Raw genomic sequence first — 18,843 nt, 5'->3', positions numbered from 1 at the left:
CATTTAAGGCAAGTGCTCCATTTCGAGACACATAGATGTATCGGTACAGCAAGTCAAATGAATGAGACACAGTCAAATGAATGAAGTGAACTCAACCAGGCACAGCACGCACAGAAACAGACGCTAGTTTGGTAGTTGACAGACACTGGGGTTAAAGCGCCGTTTATAAAAGGACGTCCAGATTCCCGAACAGTGACTGTTCAGCGCTTTGTGACGACCAGCAAGTGCTGCTGCCAAATGCAAGGGTGCAGGTGTTGGCTTCAAAACACAGCTGAGAGGAGCCACGCTGCAGAGGCTACTCGGAGGTCTCTTGTTTCAGCACAAAACAACCCAGCAAGACGCGTGGGGGGAAAAAGGCAAAACCAACAGGTCCCCGGGGACAGACCCAGCTCCTGCTGGGAGAAACCGGAGCCTTATTTAAGCATCGGCCCACATCCGACGCGGCCCAGGCTCATGATGGGCGGGTTTGATGAGATGAACCGATGACTGATTTGTTCCAATCAGAGAGTGTTGTTTCTGTCACAACTATAACTACAGGGTGGGCCATTTATATGGATACACCTTAATAAAATGGGAATGGTTGGTGATATTAACGTCCTGTTTGTGGCACATTAGTATATGTGAGGGGGCAAACTTTTCAAGATGGGTGGTGACCATAGTGGCCATTTTGAAGTCGGCCATCTTGGATCCAACTTTTGTTTTTTCAATAGGAAGAGGGTCATGTGACACATCAAATTTATTGGTCATTTCATAAGAAAAACAATGGTGTGCTTGGTTTTAACGTAACGTAAGTTTCTGACCACTTATAAAATGTGTTCAATGTCACCAACCATTCCCATTTTATTAAGGTGTAGCCATATAAATGGCCCACCCTGTATAATGAGGCGTGGCACTGGGGATCACACTATAAAGCAGCTCCACGGTACGGATTGAGACCTCAGTCTACCCTGCCTCACCATAACCATAGCAACCAGAACAGGATGCACATGGCCAGAGCGAGGCAGATTGAGCTGCTCAGGAAATACAAGGAGAAGAGAAGGAAGGATGTTATTTTCAAACTGAATCATTCCTGTTTTGGATCAGTTTTGGTTTTGGGGAGGGGTGGGGACGTATTCCCCGGACCGTCCTTGACTGTTTTGAAGCAAACAGAATGGTCATTTCATTCACTGCTAGCTATTAGCTGCCACCATAAGAGGTCTTGCCAATGAAATGTATTCTGCTGCACAATGTAAGTTTTTCTGCCCCCTGGTCAGGATGCTAACAGGGGGTTGATATTGATATCAAGTCAGGAACAGTGTTGTTCATTCATTTCAGAAGTGTAGCATAACAGTGGCATATGTCACAAATTATTACAAATAGCCCAAAAAAGGCAACGTTTAATGAATATCTGCTGTTTTGAAATGAATTGAGGAAACTAAGGATTTACACATGAACAATGTCTGTAGTACTTACTTATATATTAATAAGATATAGCCTACCGGTGTTGCAGTTAAGGTAATATGACGGGGACAGGAAGTCTTAATGATATATTAAAAACAGGCCAAAAGTTTGGACACACCTTCTCATTCAATTTTTCATGACCATTTACATTGGTAGATTCTCACTGAAGGCATCAAAACTATGAATGAACACATGTGGAGTCATGTACTTAACAAAAAGTGGAGACCTGGACTCCACAGTCACCGGACCTGAACCCAATCGAGATGGTTTGGGGTGAGCTGGACCGCAGAGTGAAGGCAAAGGGGCCAACAAGTGCTAAACACCTCTGGGAACTCCTTCAAGACTGTTTCAGGTGACGACCTCTTGAAGCTCACCGAGAGAAAGCCAAGAGTGTTCAAAGCAGTAATCAGAGCAAATGGTGGCTATTTGGAAGAATATAAAACATGTTTTCAGTCATTTCACCTTTTTTGTTAAGTACATAACTCCACATGTGTTCATTCATAGTTTTGATGCCTTCAGTGAGAATCTACCAACGTAAATGGTCATGAAAATAAAGAAAACCTTTGGCCTGTACTCTACATGGAAATAGTTATATAAGAAGGACTGGTGTTTTTTTCTGACTGGATCCACTCGGATTCTTGGTTTAAAAGGTCCCATTGGCTTTAATGGCTAATATAATTTTGTAACAACCATTAATCGCAGATGACCTGTGCGAATCGAGTTTCGAATCCGGCGCAATCTCAGCCGCAATCAGGGTTTCCCAGCAGTTCATCTCTTCACCTTAATACTACAACCATCCCTACTTCCACACACCCACTGAGTGTGTGCAGGGGTGGGGTCGCCGGCGTGACGTCACGCCGCCGCTGCCTCCTTTAAAGACGCGCGGAGCGCGGCGTGGCCGGAGCTGCGCTGTGGCCGCGGATCAGTCCATCAGCCGGGCGTGTTCGCGCTGCTCTGATTTCGCTGCGTCGACTCGTGTTGCGCCGAACTGTAAGTATATATATATATATATATACGTACATATATATAAAAAAATATATAGTAAATTGACCATTTTAACTGGTTACTTGCCCTGTCCTACAAAGCAACAAAATGTTCCGTCACTTATAATTTATTATGGATCCTTTTTGTGGATAGTTAATATTTGCTCGTGCGCTCTTTTTTAACTTTAATATGTCACTGATTATTTTGCCGTTTAAGTGGAATGCAGAGACTTCGGCTCAAGTAAAAGTTTGAAATCTCTGATGGAGGGAAGGAAATGAAAAGGAAATCTGAGACCGTTTTCCTTTTTTACTAACAAATCGTAAAAAAAAAAAAAAAAGTTCTTGCAGAAATAAATGCCTGAGTGTGCTTGTTAATATAAATTAGGTGCGGTAACTAACTTTGTTTCCTTTATGTATTACGTTATATATTAATACATTTTCCTATTCAAGGGTTATTTATTTTCCCCTCTAACAGCTTCCAGGATGACTACCAGGGACCGTTGGAGGGTTTATAAGACTTTGTGTCTGATGTTCGTCCTCGCTGTGGTGACGCTGACCGTGGTCCAGAAGGGCGGCGTTAACCCCGGAACACACCTGCAGCCGGACAGTCAGGCCCGCGTGGAGGTCGTGCTGGGGAGTAAAATGAAAGGCTACTTCTCCGTGTCCAGCCGTTTTTGGAAGCCCTACAAACCCCAGCCCGAGGCTTCCACGGAACTCCCTCAGGTCACCCAGGACTGGGCTGCTGGGATGTGGGACGTCACCAGTTCGAACTGCAGTGCCAACCTCAATTTTTCAACCTCTGACTGGTTTGTCGGCTTGGAGCCGAACTTCAAGCAGTTTCTGCTTTACCGCCACTGCAGGTATTTTCCCATAACGATAAACCATCCAGAGAAATGCACAGGGGACGTTTACCTGCTGATGGTGGTGAAGTCCATCATAACACAGTACGATCGGAGGGAAGTTATACGCAAGACATGGGGCAAGGAGCAGGTGGTCGACGGAAAGCAGATCAAGACACTCTTCCTCCTCGGGGCTCCGTCCAGCGAGGCAGAAAGGGCTCACCACCAGAAGTTGCTCGAGTATGAAGACTACATCTACAGGGACATCCTGCAGTGGGACTTCTTGGACAGCTTCTTCAACCTGACCCTCAAGGAGACACACTTCCTCAAGTGGTTTTCAACCTACTGTCCCAATGTCCATTATGTCTTCAAGGGAGATGACGATGTGTTCGTCAGCGTGGAGAACATTATTGACTATTTGGAGATGAGCAGAAATGTCAGAAACCTCTTTGTTGGTGATGTCATCTTTAAGGCCAAGCCCATACGGAAGAAGGAGAATAAGTACTACATCCCACAAGCACTTTACAACAAGACCTACTACCCGCCCTACGCTGGTGGTGGGGGCTTTGTGATGGATGGACCTCTCACCCGGAAGCTTAACTTAGTTTCTGACACTTTAGAGCTATACCCCATCGATGATGTGTTCCTCGGAATGTGTCTGGAGGTTCTTCAGGTCACACCAATCAAGCACAATGCCTTCAAGACCTTTGGACTCGTCAAGAACAAGAAGAGCAGACTGAATAGGGAGCCATGTTTCTTCAAAAGCATGCTAGTTGTACACAAACTGCTCCCACCGGACCTTATAAACATGTGGAAACTGGTCAACGGCAACATCACCTGCTCACAAAAGTTAGCGATTTTATAGCCGGAACCTCATCAGCAAGAGTGATGAGTCAGAAGAAGACAGACAAAATGGATGAATTATTAATTGAGTTCACTCAAGCTAAAGTACTCCTGTTTTTGGAGACCTAATTTTTTATTTATGTACTGTTGTGAAGGAAAATGTGGTATTTGGTGAATTCTATTTATATGCATAGAGAATGTCACAATGAACTCATTTAGTGACACTTTGTTGGATGAACGTGAGATGGTCTGCACTTTTTTCACAACTATCAGAGAAACCACAAATGCAGGAAGCAACAAAATATTCTACCTCACGGAGACAGCGTGTCTTAAATGGTATACATATACATACATACAGTGTGGGAAACAATAATTTGGTCCCCCTACAGGTCGGATGTTTCTTGTAGTTGGGCACGAGGTTTGTACAAATCTCAAGGAGGACTCTTCTTTGCAGATCCTCCATTTTTAATGCCCTGGCAGAGGGAAGGAGGATCTCATGCAAGATGTGACGGTACATGGCCCACTGCATCCTCCCTTTTGTTGCATTTCAATTGTCCTGTCGCCTTGACAGAAACGCATTTAGATGGTATTTTCTTACAGTCATAGGCCGCAGTGGTGGCCTAGCGGTCAAGGAAGCGGCCCCGTGGGTTAAAAGCAGAGGACACATTACGTTTAACCATCACCCTTGGTGAACAGTGGGCAGCCATGACAGGCGTTCGGGGAGCAGTGTGTGGGGAAGGGACCTTGGTCAGTGGCACCTCAGTGGCACCTTGGCGGCTCGAGATTCGAACCGGCAACCTTCTGATTACGGGGCCACTTCCTTAACTGCTAGGCCACCACTGCCCCGATTAGTTAAAGCTTACAGCACCTGGTATTCCCAGGCAGTCTCCCATCCAAGTACTAACCAGGCCCAACCCTGCTTAGCTTCCGAGGTCAGACAAGATCGGGCGTACTTCGGCTGGTATGGCCATAAGCACTGTGCTGTGCTGCAGTGTATCCCCGTGACAATCACTTCACGTTCATTCCTCCTCCTCCAAACACGGCGAGTTGAGTTGATGCCAAAGAGATCAGTGTTGGTCTCATCTGACCACAGCACTTTCAACCAGTCCACCTCATTCATACATTCAGTGGCAAACCTGTAACTGTGCTTTGTGGATCAGCGGGACCTTGCAAACACTGCAGGATTTCAGCCCTCTACTGTCAGCTCCTTACCTGTATAAAATACAACTGGAGCCAGAAATCTTTCTGTTTGGTAGGGGATTCTTCGTTAATTAAAATGCTCATTAATTTATTGGTTCACTTTCAATGTTAAACCTACCATTAGACACTGATCATTTCGTTGTTATTGGGCAAACTGACAAAATCAGCAGGTGCTCCCCTATTTGATAAACTTTATTTAATATTGGTTATGAGCAATTCCAGTGCTCTTTCGTACTTAAGAGAGATATTATGCTTACATTTAAACTATGAACCGAACCAATAACTACTGCAGGTACATGTTTTAATTTTTTTTATTTTACCCATTGCCAGTGTGGGACATGGGTTACATTGGGATGAGCCTTAAACTGATTTTCCAGTGTAAGGCAAATGTGTACATAGTTTAAAGTTATGTTTGTGAATAAATGTGAGAGTTTCAGGATTCACATTTTATGGATGATCTGCAAAATGGCACAAATCTTTGAATGTAAATAAGGCTGGTTGGTGACAAATTGTTAAAAAAATGTTCAGTTTACTTCTGTAATGGAACTTGTCTAGAATCTAATCTCAAAGGAAGAACTGTTTGCTTTAGATTCCATGTTTTATATTGTTAATAGTATATTCTCAAACACTACATCACTGGCTAGAGAGGTCTAGCCGGAGGTCTCTTCACTCCTCAGATCAGTTTTGGCACCAAAGATCTACTTCTCACTGTTGGGCCAAAAAATAAGCTTTTTCATAAATTATTGTATTGTACACAAATAATTAATAAAATGTTAAGTAATGATGGAAATGTTTTTTTTTTTTCATTTATCATGGAAGAAATAAGTGATGGGAATTATATTTACATTTACGGCATTTATCAGACATTTTTACCCAGAGCGACTTACAGTCAGTAGTTACAGGGACAGTCCTCCTGGAGACACTCAGGGTTAAGTGTCTTGCTCTGGGACACAATGGTCTTAAGAGGGATTTAAACCTGGGTCTTCTGGTTCATAGGCGAGTGTGCTTCCCACTAGGATACTACCGCCCTATATCATGTCTGGATGATATGGGAACATCACACAATGTATATTCAATATATACAAAATTTAAAAAAAATTCAGTTTGACTTGACAAATCCTAAAGAATTTCAATGCACATTCATTATGTAGATGTTAGACAGCTCATCCCAGGGGTCTTTCACTTGGTCAGAGCGATCCTTTGATGTTGGAAATGTGGAGTGAAGTGAAGGGTCTTCACACTGCAGCTCCATTAACTTCAAAGGTGTCTTGTAGACCTCCATGGCAGTACAAGCTTTCTATAGTAACGTCATATATTCAGGCTTTGCATTCAACCCTGGGAATCTCTTATAAAGCATCTCTTATAAAGCATGTACCTGCTACTCAAATGCGCATGCATGGTGCTAAAGGAGGACAAGAAAGAAATGTGGAAGCAAAGGAGGTGAAATGAAAGGTAAACAAGCTAAAGCAAATATATCTGAAGCTGTGAAATTCTACTCTTCCGTGATTTTTGTTTACTGACATTTGTCCTCCCAATAGATCTGTAAACATGCACATAAAGAGCCATGGAAACTCAAATATTAGCATAATCATCTAGACAACATAGGCAACATAATTCAGGCACAAAAGCCTGAAACTGTAATTATTCAAATGTGCATTATACATAAATTATTGGATTAGATTTTCAGAGGATAATTTCAGAGGTTTAATGTAATGCTGGGGGTTTAATGAAATCGAATATGTGCTCTGCCCTTTTGGCCTCTACCTTAAAAGTGGCATTTTGGCAATTTTTTATCAATTTATTTTTTTTAATGTTTAAATTTAAATTTGGGTCATGGCATCAGTTCTCAGGTTAAGCATCCATCTGAAAACTTCATATTCACATTTGAAATGTTGGCCAACCCGTCTATCTGGAGTATATGTGCTAATTGTTTTTTTTTTCCTCCACTATTCCATTTCTCAGATCAAGTTCTCACATATTACCAAAAATCTCAGGAGCATCCTATCAAAACAATATAAACGTTATGTTTGAGCCGACTCCGGACACCATGCACTTCTTTCAACATGCCTACAGATTCATAAGCCTGTACATATAAAAGCCAGTTTCAGAGGCTTTAAACAAGTCAACTTCGATTAACTCATAGCGTCCCCTAGTGGGCAACTTGGCTCCATGCACACAAAAAGCACTGTCTGTTCTGTAGTTTCCAAAAAAGTATGGAAGCACATCACACTTGAATCTTAATTTCACAGAACCATAATCATGCTTAGTAGTGTATAAAAAAATCTGACAGCTCACTCTCTCTTAAAAATAAAAATGAGCATTGGCACAACACATTATTTGAATGCCAATTGTTCATACAAAACCACTTTCATAAACATCGGAAATCCACCATCAGGCCAGACTCAGCGGTTCCTTTGCCTAGTTAAGTTCAGTAAGTATGGCTTTATTATCATCCCACCCATATTACTACACAGTGAGATGAAATATCATCCCCCTGGACCATTGGTGCTATACAACTTACAACACAACAACCCTCAGACAAAACAACATTAAGGATAAAAATGGGCTGAAAAAGTTCTTCTTTTCCACCTCTCAACTAGAATTTTGGACCATTTCCCTTTGTCAGCTACTCCAGGTCTCTCGGATTTGAAATGTTCCTTCTCCCATCTACTGTTTTTAGATCTCTCCACACGTGCTGTATGGAATTTAGATCTAGACTGATTAATGGTCTCTTCAGAACTCTTCAGCACTTTGTCTAACACCATTTCTGTGTAGTTTTGAAGTATGCTTTGGGTCATTGTCCTGCTGCAAGACATATGAAGTCCAGTTGAGACCCAGCATTTTTAACATTGGGCCCTGAATTGCACCCCAGAATGCTTTGGTTGTCTTCAGATGTCCTAATACCATGCAAAAAGGCAGAACTGCCCATGTGTAAAGCAACAAAGCAACCCAAAAGCATCCTCCATGTTCAATGGTAGGGACCATATTCTCTTCTGTGAAGGCTTCTTTTTGGTTTTGGTAAACAGCGGAATGATGTGCTTTGCTAAAAAGCTTGGTTTTGTCTCATTTGTCTAGAGGACATTCTACCAGAAGGATTGTGGCACCCAAGGTAAGATTTAACACGTCAGCTTTGGGGTCCTCCTAGGTCTCTATTCCCTTTCATTCACATATTGACGGATTGTGTGAGCCGAGCCCATTCAAACTTGGGCATGCAGGCAAGCTTGAATTTGTTTGGCAACTAGTGGGTAACACACTCCTATGAACCAGAAGACCCAGGTTCAAATCCCACTTACTACCATTGTGTCACTGAGCAAGACACTTAACCCTGAGTGTCTCCAGGGGGACTGTCCCTGTAACTACTGATTGTAAGCCACTCTGGATAAGGGCGTCTGATAAATGCTGTAAATGTAAATGTTAGGAAGTTGAGATTTCTTATCTGTCATTCGAACAATTCTTCATTGTAACATTTCATCAGTCTTTCTTTTTCATCAACGTCCACAGAGATTGGATACAGTGCCATATGCTGTAAACTTCTTTACAATGTTGTACACAGTGGATACAGGAACATTAAGCTCTGTGGAGATGAGAAGTAGACTTGGGATTGTCCATGCATTTCTAGCATTTTTGCTTGTAAATCCTCAGACAATACTTCAATATTCTTGCTTTTTCTTCGTGCTGAATGTGGAACTCACAGACACTCAAAAACAAGTCAACATTTCTCCATTTTAAATGAGTTTCACTACAAATGAAGGAGCATCACGTGTATAAAATACAATTATTTCTTACAATCAATTTCTGACATTATGTGTGGAATCTCTCAGATATGTTTTTTCTCTGCAGTGTTCCTCCAGTACGAGTCAAAGAAATAGGGGGTGGTAGTAGCCTAGTTGGTAACACAGACACAAAGTCACAAATTCAAACCCCACTTCTCTACCATTGTGACCCTGAGCAAGACACTTAACCCTGAGTGTCTCCAGGAGGGACTGTCCCTGTCACTACCGACTGTAAGTCACTCTGGATAAAAGCGTTTGATAAATGTATAAATAAACATAAATAAAAATACCAAAGCTTTTGTAATTGCAACAAATTTCTGTGAGAAGTGTGTTTAATGCAAGGCTGCCATACATTTTGAACAAATCAATGCATGGTGGAAAGTCTGTACAGACACTGTAGTCATGATTTTCTGATTTTGATCCATATTTACACTTTTTACAGCATTTATCAGACGCCCTTATCCAGAGTGACAGTCCCCCTGGAGCAATTTAGGGTTAAGTGTCTTGCTCAGGGACACAATGGTAGTAGGTGGGATTTGAACCTGGGTCTTCTGGTTCATAGGCGAGTGTGTTACGTACTTGTCTACTACCACCCTATATTATATTAAAAACGATGAGGAGGAAGAGAGGCAGTTCTACACTTTCTCATTGTCTGTCCACCTTAACAAGACAGTAAAACAGGAATTCCATATGTAGACAGCACACTGTTGTCATGTATGAAGAAGGGACCAAAAAAACTGAAATTTTGTCACATTACTTGTAAGCTATTGGGAGAATGCTTCAGTATAAGAGTATGTAAGTGTGTATATTAAATATGGCGATTTTGTAAAAGCTAGAATATGTTTTAACGTTTTTAATACCTGACCCAACATAAAAGGAAGGTATTACAAAGTAAAAGTGTAATTGTATATGAACTGTTATGAATGCAGTTCAGCACGATTATACATACCGCAAAAAAAACGTGCAAAGTAATAAAACAAAACAAAAAAAAAGATATCCTTGCCTCGGATTCACTCAACGGAAACGATTTGGAGCCCATGTCCCGACCGACCACGTGGACGACCGGACAGCTGCTCGTACATGGGGCGCACGTGGTATTAGTGCTAGGTGAGTGTTTCATACGAATTATTATTGTTGGATACAGTATTAACAGACCCCCCCCCCAACAATATCGATGTATTACTAAACTCGTAGAGTCTGGCGTGGTTTTAATGCGCGCGTGTGATCATCGTGCGTTTGTAGTGGTATCCTTTGGTTGTTAAATGGAACAAACTTTAAAAAAAAAAACTAGCAATAATAAAAAAAACGTGTACTTAATATTGCGAACAAAGAGAAATCGGACTTTCGCTGACTCTTTTCGGTCTTCTGTCGCCGTATGCAAATTACCGTCGTCTGATTGGACGACGCGACGGCGTGGGCGGGACCGCGTCGCCACTCCGCGCGGGAGCGTCACGTCCCCCTTCTCTCTCTCAACGCTCTTCAGTCAGTAGGCAGGACCACGTGTGGAGTGGTAGTGTTTTATTTCCCCCTTTATTAAGTCTGGTTTTGTCTTTCGTTGAAACCTTTTAAACATGGTGAAACTGGCTAAGGTAAGATGGATGGGGGGAAAGAACGAGAGAAAATTAACGTAGTCGCCTAGTTCATTATTGCCGCGGGCGATATTCTGCGCTCCGAATGGGGCATTTGCGACGAAAGTGATTGTACTGCGTGTGGCGACCAGCTCTGATGCATTTTGAAATCTCGACGTAAATGCTTTCCGTCTGTCGATTTTGGCCGTTTTGTGTCGTGTTGTTGCGCGTTTGCACGACGCGTGTAATGGCGCGGCGTAAACGCATCGGCGCCGCTCAGGCCGGATTTGATCAGCCATGTTTTTCTCCGCGGTGCTCGCCCCCGCCGCGCTCACGTTGCGAAGCGTGGCCTGGTCCGACGAAGCGCTCTCACTTCGCCGTTCGATGGTCGTACCCCTCGCTGATTGCTATTTTATCGTTTTTATTAATTTTTTATTATATATATATATATATAATATATTGTGTGTGTGTGTGTGTGTGTGTATTAAGCTCCCCTTACGTCGACTTCCGCAGCTTAGCCGACGTTCGGTCCGATGAGAAACTACTAAGCTTTTCACGGACAATGCCCCTTGGCAGCAAAGTGCAAAATGGTCTTTTCTTTTTTTACCGAATCGGACGTCGAAGTGCCCGCGTTGATCCGCGCTTCGGGCCACGTTGCGGTTTTGGGGGGCCGTCGCGGGCCTCGATCTTTTTACTGCGCCATGCGCAACTCGGGCTAGGTGCGCTAGCACGCTAACGCGGTTTGCTAGTTAGCGTACGCTAACTAACGTGAGCACCACGTGGGTAGCTCCTCTTAACTGGGGTTCCTCTGTTCACGTCACCCCAACCGACTTCTTACGTCTGCGTGCGTTGTTTTGCGTTAATGTCCGCTCAACATTTGGTCTCTTTTAATGTGCAGTACGAATGCCGTCGTGATATTGAGGGGAAATGTATATTTTTATTTGCCCAGCGGCTAGCACTCGTCCATGGACTAGAATGCTAGTCGCGGCTTCAGACCCAACTTACTTTCCAACTGCTCGTTCTAAGTATTAAATGCATGTATTTTATGCGTTTTCCAGGCAGCGAAAACTCAAGCACCCCCTAAGAAAAAGCCACCGCCACCCAAAGAAGTGGAGGAGTCCAGTGAGGAGAGCGAGGAAGAAGAGGTGTGGAAAGTGGCCAGAGTTTTGAATCTGAGTTTAATTGTCTGTTCTGGTTGCTTAATTTTTTTTCTGCTTTTGTAGGCACCCCCAGTGAAGGCAGTCACAAAGAAAGCAGTTGCCCAAGTCAAAGCGGCCAAAAATGGAAAGGCGAAAGCAGAGAGTGAAGATGATGATGAGGATGATTCGGGTATGTGGCTTGTCGATGTGAATGTATTTCAACATAAATCCAGAATGGTTAAATGTGTAGTCAGCTGTAATATAATTAAGTAATGCATGTTTGCCATATGTTTGCAGAAGAGGAGGCTCCACCTACCAAGAAAGCAGCTAAACCTGCGAAAGTGACGAAAGCAAAAGCAGCAAAGAAAGCAGCCCCGGCAAAAGAATCTGAGGAGGAAGATGATGGTATAATTTTGATGTGTTCATGTATAATTTCTTTGCTTGTGTCTTTTGAGTTGAACCTTTTTTTTATTTTTTTTTTATTTTAGATGAATCAGAAGAAGAAGCCCCTCCCCCAAAAAAGGCGACTCCTGCCAAGCCTGCAGCTAAAGCCACCCCAGCAAAGCCTGTCCCCAAAAAAGCTGAGTCTGAGGATGAGGAAGATGGTGAGTAAATTAATAGGGTTTCTGCAGTTTAAAAAAAGTCTTAGATTGTGCTTTCCAAAAGTTAGGCCTTAAATATCTTTAAAAAGTAATGCTTAAGTCCAGAGTTTAAGGTCTGCAGAGCCAATCTGTCTGTAATGTGTGCATTTTTAGGTTTACTTGGTGCAGCATGCATGTAAATGTCCGGTATTGTTAAATAAAATAAGTAAATTAATGGTCACTTTGTGGACTAATCCAAATCTTGAAAATCAGCCATTTTCTGTGTTGATGCATGGGTTGATATTGAATATTTACCATAGATGAGTCTGAAGAAGAAGCCCCTCCACCCAAAAAGGGAACCCCAGCCAAGGCCCCTGCAAAGGCAGCCCCCAAAAAGGAAGAGTCTGATGATGATGAGGAAGATGATGATGATGGTGTGAACTTATATTTTTTGACCACATTAAAAAAACTAGGTTAAATCATTTTTTAATGATTACTTCAAATGTATTTGTCATTTTGTTGGATTTTTGCTGCGATTGTTTTTATTTATTTATATATATTTTTTGAAGAAATGAAGTAACAAATCACTTAACCATAATGATGAGAGTTATGGTCCGTTAATCTGTTTAGGTCTTACATGATAGTCTGACATGTTATTTTATATATTCCCGTTTCTCCAGATTCAGAAGAGGAACCTCCTCCTCCTAAAAAGGCAGCTGCGGCAAAAAAGGCCCCTGTAAAGGCTGCTCCAAAAAAGGAGTCAGATGATGATGAAGAGGATGATGATGATGGTTTGAGCATATCTTTGTTTTATTCCACAGTTTTAACTAATTGTATGCTATTGCTGAGCATTACCAGCAATTGGAACATAAATGATCCCATCCTGTAGTTTTTTTTTTTACGTTATATTTTATTCTGCAACAGAATAAGAGAATAATATTGGCGACGGGTTCTGCAAACACAGTGCTGCAGTAGGGGTCAACCCATCCAAGAGTAAACCAATAGCACACTAAGATTTGCTATTTGATTTTTTTTTTTTTTTTCTAACAGCAGAACCATGCCACCGTTTTACCAAATATGCTGATAATATTCATGCTTATTATACATACGGCTTCGATACATGTAGGATCTCTTATTCTGTTCATGGGTTAAGCCTAGTCCTGAACTGAGTGTTTGAATTGATAAATTTAATTGACACACTTTTGTATGACTTATATAAATTATTAAGGGGACTTAGTTCTGGATGTTTAGTTTATTACGATCTGATTTGCCTGCTCCTCTGAAATACTGGCTCGAAAGGGTTTTACAGCCGCTTTTCACTCATATGTTCATAGAATCTGAGGAGGAGATGGACACCACACCTGCCCCAGGTAAAAAAGCAGGCATGGTTAAGGCTAAAGAGGAATCTGAAGATGATGAAGACGACGACGACGATGATGAGGAGGAGGATGAAGATGAGGAGGATGAAGGTTTTTAATTACCTTTTATTGTATTTGTTCTTTTATCTTATTTTGGTAAGTCTAACCTTTTGCTTATTTTACAGCCCCAGTCACACCTGCTAAGAGGAAGGCTGATAACAAGAAAGCAACACCTCCTGCCAAAAAGGCCAAAACTGATGGTGAAGGTGAGGTACACTGAGATAATTAGTGTTAAACTTGGAGCGATGCCATTGAAGTGATGAACAACAAGGGACTTAATACTGAATGTATTTGATGTCACTGTGATTATCTGATTGCATGGTTTTGGCTGCCACAAATGGTTTTTCTTGCTTGCATGGCCTAAGGTTTTTATAAACTGCCTAGAAAATAATTACATTTTTTTTATTTTTTTTTTTTTAAATAAAGGTTTTAGCCTATTTGTTGGTAACCTGAACTCCAATAAGGATTTTGACCAAATCAAAGAGGCTTTGTCCAATTTCTTCTCCAAAGAAGGCCTTGAAACTCAGGATGTGCGCTTGGGGAGCTCAAAGTAAGTGAACGTGAGCAACAGGCCTTGACTGTTTTTTGCTAAATACAGAGATTTGAAACTAGGATGTCCTTTCTTCCTTTAGGAAATTTGGTTATGTTGACTTCAGCTCAGAGGAAGACCTGCAGAAAGCTCTTGAACTTGATGGGAAAAAATTTATGGGACAACCAGTGAAGCTTGACCGGGCTAGGAGCAAAGAGAGCTCCCAGGAGAGCAAAAAAGGTTAGCTGCCTGTTAAAAGCAGGACCATATTGAAATGCCGAATATCCTGGTTGGGTATTTATGTTGATACCTTGATACAAAGCAGTAAATTTTTCTACCTTTTTTAAAAAAAAGTGTTTTCTTTTTTGCAGAGAGAGATGCAAGGACACTGTTTGTGAAGAACCTTCCATACTCTGTTACACAAGATGATTTGAAAGAAATCTTTGACCAGGCAATAGATATCAGGGTTCCTTTTGGAATGAACGGATCCAGCAGAGGGTAAGATTTTGTGTTTTCAGGTTTTGTGGCTTATCCTTCAAGTTCATTAATATTATATTGACTGACCTGTGTCTCCACCAACAGAATAGCTTATGTTGAGTTCAAGACTGAGGCCATCGCAGAGAAGATCATGGAAGAGTATCAAGGTGCCGATCTCCAGGGGCGCTCAATCATGATTGACTTCACTGGAGAGAAAAGTCGCCAAGGCAGCAGAGCACCAGGTGTCTGTTCTCTTCATGTATACCATGATCTGCACATTGCCTTTTGATACACCCCTATTCAGCGTCGGGATGTGATTTTGATCATTTTCTGTCTTCATTTCAGCTGCATCTCCAGCCGCTGCCAGCAAAACTCTGGTGGTCAACAATCTGTCCTACAATGCAACAGAAGATTCCCTCCAAAGTGTTTTTGAAAAAGCAGTAGCCATTAGAATTCCACAGAACAATGGCAGACCCAAAGGGTAAAAAAAAAAAAAAAACATGGGCTGAACAATATATGAAAGTGATAAAAAATTGGTTAACTCAAAATTAGGTGTGGTTTTCTAAACTCCCAAGTAAGACCATAATGTTGTAGATATCTGGACACTCAGACTGATCAGTTTTTTTTCTCCATTCCTGCTTTTGTGTGGGTGTTTCAAATGGGACTATTGAACACCTGGTCATGCAAAAATGAATCATGTGCATCGGTCAAAGTTCAACAGATTTAAACTTTGACCAAGTTGGCATGCTTGTGCTGTGCTCAGCGCATCGCAAAAGCCCTAACCATTGCGTATGCTGCACTGGCTACCGTTCCACATGCAAGCCATAGAAAATAAGGGGGTTTCAGAGCGAAGCGTGGCACATGCCGTGGTCTGATGGCTAATCAGATATGTGTTAAAACACGCACTTGCTCTCACCTCGTGGTATGCTAGTTGTATGCAGTTTGTTTAAATGAATGATTATGCTGCAGTTGTAATACACATAGTAAGTAATCGTAATTTAAATTAGGATGTCAAATCGCTGTTCATTTTTTCTTGAAATTGTTCAGCCCAACCTTTTACACACAATCTGCTCAGTTACTGAATATTCTGAATATTAAATATTCCGTCTGCTTTTTTCTAGTTACGCTTTTGTGGAGTTTGAGAGCGCTGATGATGCAAAGGAGGCCATGGATTCTCAGCAAAACACAGAGGTGGAAGGCAGAAGCATTAGATTAGAATTCAGTCAGAACAGCGGCCAGAAATCAGACTTTGGATCTGGTGCGTTAACAACAAGAGAATTTATTTTTATTTTTTCCTCATAGATTTTTAATGATTTTTCATCATTTTTCTTCTTTTAGGGCCCACAAAAACTCTGTTTGTGAAAGGATTGTCAGAGGACACAACAGACCAGACTTTAAAAGATTCTTTTGAAGGTGCTACTGGAGCCAGAATAGTCACAGACCGGGATACAGGGTGTTCAAAAGGGTAAATATCGGGGGGAATTCAATCTTTCTTTATATGTTGAATAAAAAATGAAACTGCAACTGCACATTTGTCTAAATGCTTAAGGCTGCATCATTACCAATGTATTACAGTAATTTGGTCTTCTCATGAGCTCCTCTCTGCCAGTCAGTGGCGGTGGATGGATTCGCAAGAGAAGTAGACTAACGTCACAATTAAACAGGGACCTCTTTCTTTGGTTGGAGTTGCCCATGTCTGATGTGGAACATGCTTGTCATTTTTCCGTTTTTGTTTATTTCCATTCTTCTAGCCTGTATAATATTGTATTTTTCATTTTTTTCCACATAGGTTTGGTTTTGTAGACTTTGACAGTGCGGATGACTGCAAAGCGGCGAAAGAGGCCATGGATGATGGCGAGATTGACGGACAAAGAGTGACCTTGGACTACGCCAGGCCTAAGGGAGAGGGCGGCCGTGGAGGATTTGGCGGTCGCGGCGGGTTTGGCGGTCGTGGAGGTTTTGGTGGACGAGGTGGTGGCCGTGGAGGAAGAGGAGGTGGAGGATTCAGGGGTGGTCGTGGGGGCGGCGGCCGTGGGGGCGGTCGAGGAGGTGGCCGTGGTGGATTTGGAGGTAAATGCTGAAGTTTTCACTCATTGAGAACTTCCTAAACTCTTTCTTGAAAATGTCTTGTATTGATATTTGTTTTAATTTGGCAGGAGGCAGAGGTGGTGGATTTGGAGGAAAACCTCAGGGGAAGAAGATAAAGTTTGATGACTAATTTTTTTTTTTTTTTTTTTAATATTTGTTTAAATTGACTCTGTTCATCACCGTGTGTTGAGGCTTGCGGAGCCTTTTGGACATTCCAGAAAGTGTCTGTGATTTAAACTGTAAATGGCCGCATTGGTCCTAGGCCTCGGCTCCTGTACTTTTCTCCTTTAACTGAAGATCTTGGTGAATCCAGAGAAACCCCAACTGCCACGAATGTTTTCATGTGTCCTTTCGGAAAGCCTACGAATGGGAAGTGATGCCCATATGTAAATGCTCTGTTGGAATAGGTACATATTGTACATGCATCCATTTGTATTATTTCTTTTTACTTTTTTTTTTGTTTTGTTTTTTTTTTTGTTTTTTTTGAAGTGATTTAATCATACATTTTTATTTGAGTTCGTGTTTGCTTTAGGTCCAAGTTTTACCGGAGATGTGCAAAACCTATTGTAATGAAAGATTAAATGAGCCCTGACTCTTTTGGGCATGTGGAATCTAGTAGATGTGTACTGTCTTGTGTTTTGGGTGGGTGAAATTTTATAAGACACCATTGATATTTTGTAGTATTCGGTTTGGTATAACAAATTTGAATTAAAAAAAAAAAAAAAGTAAACATAAATTTTGTCTGCGCTTCTTAAGTGTGTCTAGTGTATGTTTTTCTTCATTAGAGAACATTATAAACATCAATTGTCTGGTGCTTTTGCGTGTATCAATCGTGTGTGCTGCGCATTACAGCTTTTCGACTGTAGTTATATATTATTGCCACAAGGGGGTAGAATAACAGCATGAAACTGACACCCACATTAACGTTATCCTCACCTGAACTCTATCTAAAAAGTGAACTGTGCAGTTAATTATAATACTGTAGTATGGGTGTCTTCTCCAATGTGTGAAGTATTTGTATGACCTTGGTGTGCCACTGACCTTTTGTACTTTTGATTAAACCTTCTTCGGCTCACACCTGGATATCAGTCTGTGTCTATAGCTGCTTTTGACCTGGCAATTTGATGAGTTCTGGGTCCTACAATGATGTCCCATTTTGAAGCTCGTTTATTCATTTCGCATCTGTGAATGATCGAGGACCACAAACAGAAGAAAAAAAGCTCTAATTAACATGCGTTGGGACCTGGCCATGCCGTCGTAGACATTATACTATAAAAGCTGCAGTGCAAGGCAGACGTCCCTGTCCCTTTCACAGACAGCCCTTGCTGGACCTGAGCTGCACCGCTCTGACAATGTTCAATTTCAATAAAGCCAGTGAGTGCCTAATTGCCGATTCCCATATACCGTTCAGTAGCCTAGTTGGTACACTTGCCTATGAACCAGACGACCACAGCATCACAGGTTCAAACTCCACTTACTACCTCACAAGACACTTATATTATCCCTGTAACTACTGATTGTAAGTCACTCTGGATAAGGGTGTCTGATAAATGCTGTAAATGCACTGTAATGTAAACGTGTAGCTCTTTAAATAACATTTTTTTTACAGCCACAATGTCACTTGATGCCTTGACTATGAAAACAGCCATCAACAATCACAGTTGACTGGTGTATTACCTCTCCTTTAAACCTACTTTTGACAGGACACCCAGTCATATGATTTTGTTAGAATTGGTATTTGACTCAACTCATCCGGTAGTGGCTAACTAATTGCAATTCGATGAAATGCAAGCCCAGTTGTACTTGTTTATAGGAGGTCAGTATTGCTTGTTGCTAGAAGCACACTCTCACATTTCTGGTAGTGGCACTCTTTTTTCCCCCCTGACACCAGCCGTGTTTCATTTGAACAGTCAGTTCTCTGAGCTGCCTCGGAGCAGCCAGTCACTAACGCTGTGCTTTTGCAAA

At 41.8% G+C, this 18,843-nt stretch overlaps 2 protein-coding genes, 1 non-coding gene and 1 pseudogene across 4 annotated transcripts; 3 read left to right on the top strand and 1 right to left on the bottom strand.

The window, feature by feature from the left end:
* Positions 1 to 2,354: 2,354 nt before the first annotated feature.
* Positions 2,355 to 4,835, top strand: b3gnt7 (UDP-GlcNAc:betaGal beta-1,3-N-acetylglucosaminyltransferase 7). 2 transcript variants are annotated; one of them, XM_029001270.1, is made up of 2 exons: positions 2,355 to 2,430; positions 2,899 to 4,835. In XM_029001270.1, exon 2 carries the CDS (start codon positions 2,907 to 2,909, stop codon positions 4,125 to 4,127), a length of 1,221 nt encoding a protein of 406 aa, XP_028857103.1. In that variant the 5' UTR covers positions 2,355 to 2,430; positions 2,899 to 2,906; the 3' UTR covers positions 4,128 to 4,835. The 2 variants fall into 2 exon arrangements, with proteins under 2 accessions (XP_028857103.1, XP_028857104.1); XM_029001271.1 differs by having other exon boundaries at positions 2,363 to 2,430; positions 2,874 to 4,835.
* Positions 4,836 to 4,961: 126 nt separating this feature from the next.
* Positions 4,962 to 5,080, bottom strand: LOC114802783 (uncharacterized; annotated as a pseudogene).
* A 5,438-nt stretch (positions 5,081 to 10,518) lies between these two features.
* On the top strand, positions 10,519 to 17,614 carry ncl (nucleolin). The gene is made up of 18 exons (XM_029000477.1): positions 10,519 to 10,667; positions 11,705 to 11,791; positions 11,870 to 11,975; positions 12,083 to 12,190; positions 12,274 to 12,390; positions 12,687 to 12,800; positions 13,047 to 13,157; positions 13,701 to 13,835; positions 13,910 to 13,990; positions 14,211 to 14,334; positions 14,417 to 14,553; positions 14,685 to 14,811; positions 14,896 to 15,032; positions 15,136 to 15,271; positions 15,912 to 16,048; positions 16,129 to 16,255; positions 16,580 to 16,860; positions 16,947 to 17,614. The coding sequence occupies exons 1-18, from the start codon at positions 10,650 to 10,652 to the stop codon at positions 17,006 to 17,008; spliced, it is 2,145 nt and encodes a 714-aa protein (XP_028856310.1). The 5' UTR covers positions 10,519 to 10,649; the 3' UTR covers positions 17,009 to 17,614.
* Positions 16,373 to 16,502, top strand: LOC114802773 (small nucleolar RNA SNORA75). Its single transcript, XR_003751787.1, has one exon. It is a non-coding gene; the product is annotated as a small nucleolar RNA SNORA75 (small nucleolar RNA).
* Positions 17,615 to 18,843: the final 1,229 nt, after the last annotated feature.

This window comes from Denticeps clupeoides, chromosome 13 (assembly GCF_900700375.1).
Source record: "Denticeps clupeoides chromosome 13, fDenClu1.1, whole genome shotgun sequence".
In the NCBI taxonomy this organism is placed as follows: Eukaryota; Metazoa; Chordata; class Actinopteri; order Clupeiformes; family Denticipitidae; genus Denticeps; species Denticeps clupeoides.
This window is presented reverse-complemented; position numbering and strand designations above follow the sequence as displayed.

Bases quoted from the DNA above. Each gene is read 5' to 3' on its own strand.
- b3gnt7 (XM_029001270.1), top strand. From the start codon at position 2,907: ATGACTACCAGGGACCGTTGGAGGGTTTATAAGACTTTGTGTCTGATG.
- ncl (XM_029000477.1), top strand. The intron at 12,391-12,686 runs GTGAGTAAATTA...TATTTACCATAG, and splicing joins GTCTGAGGATGAGGAAGATG to ATGAGTCTGAAGAAGAAGCC. The intron at 16,861-16,946 runs GTAAATGCTGAA...TTAATTTGGCAG, and splicing joins TGGCCGTGGTGGATTTGGAG to GAGGCAGAGGTGGTGGATTT.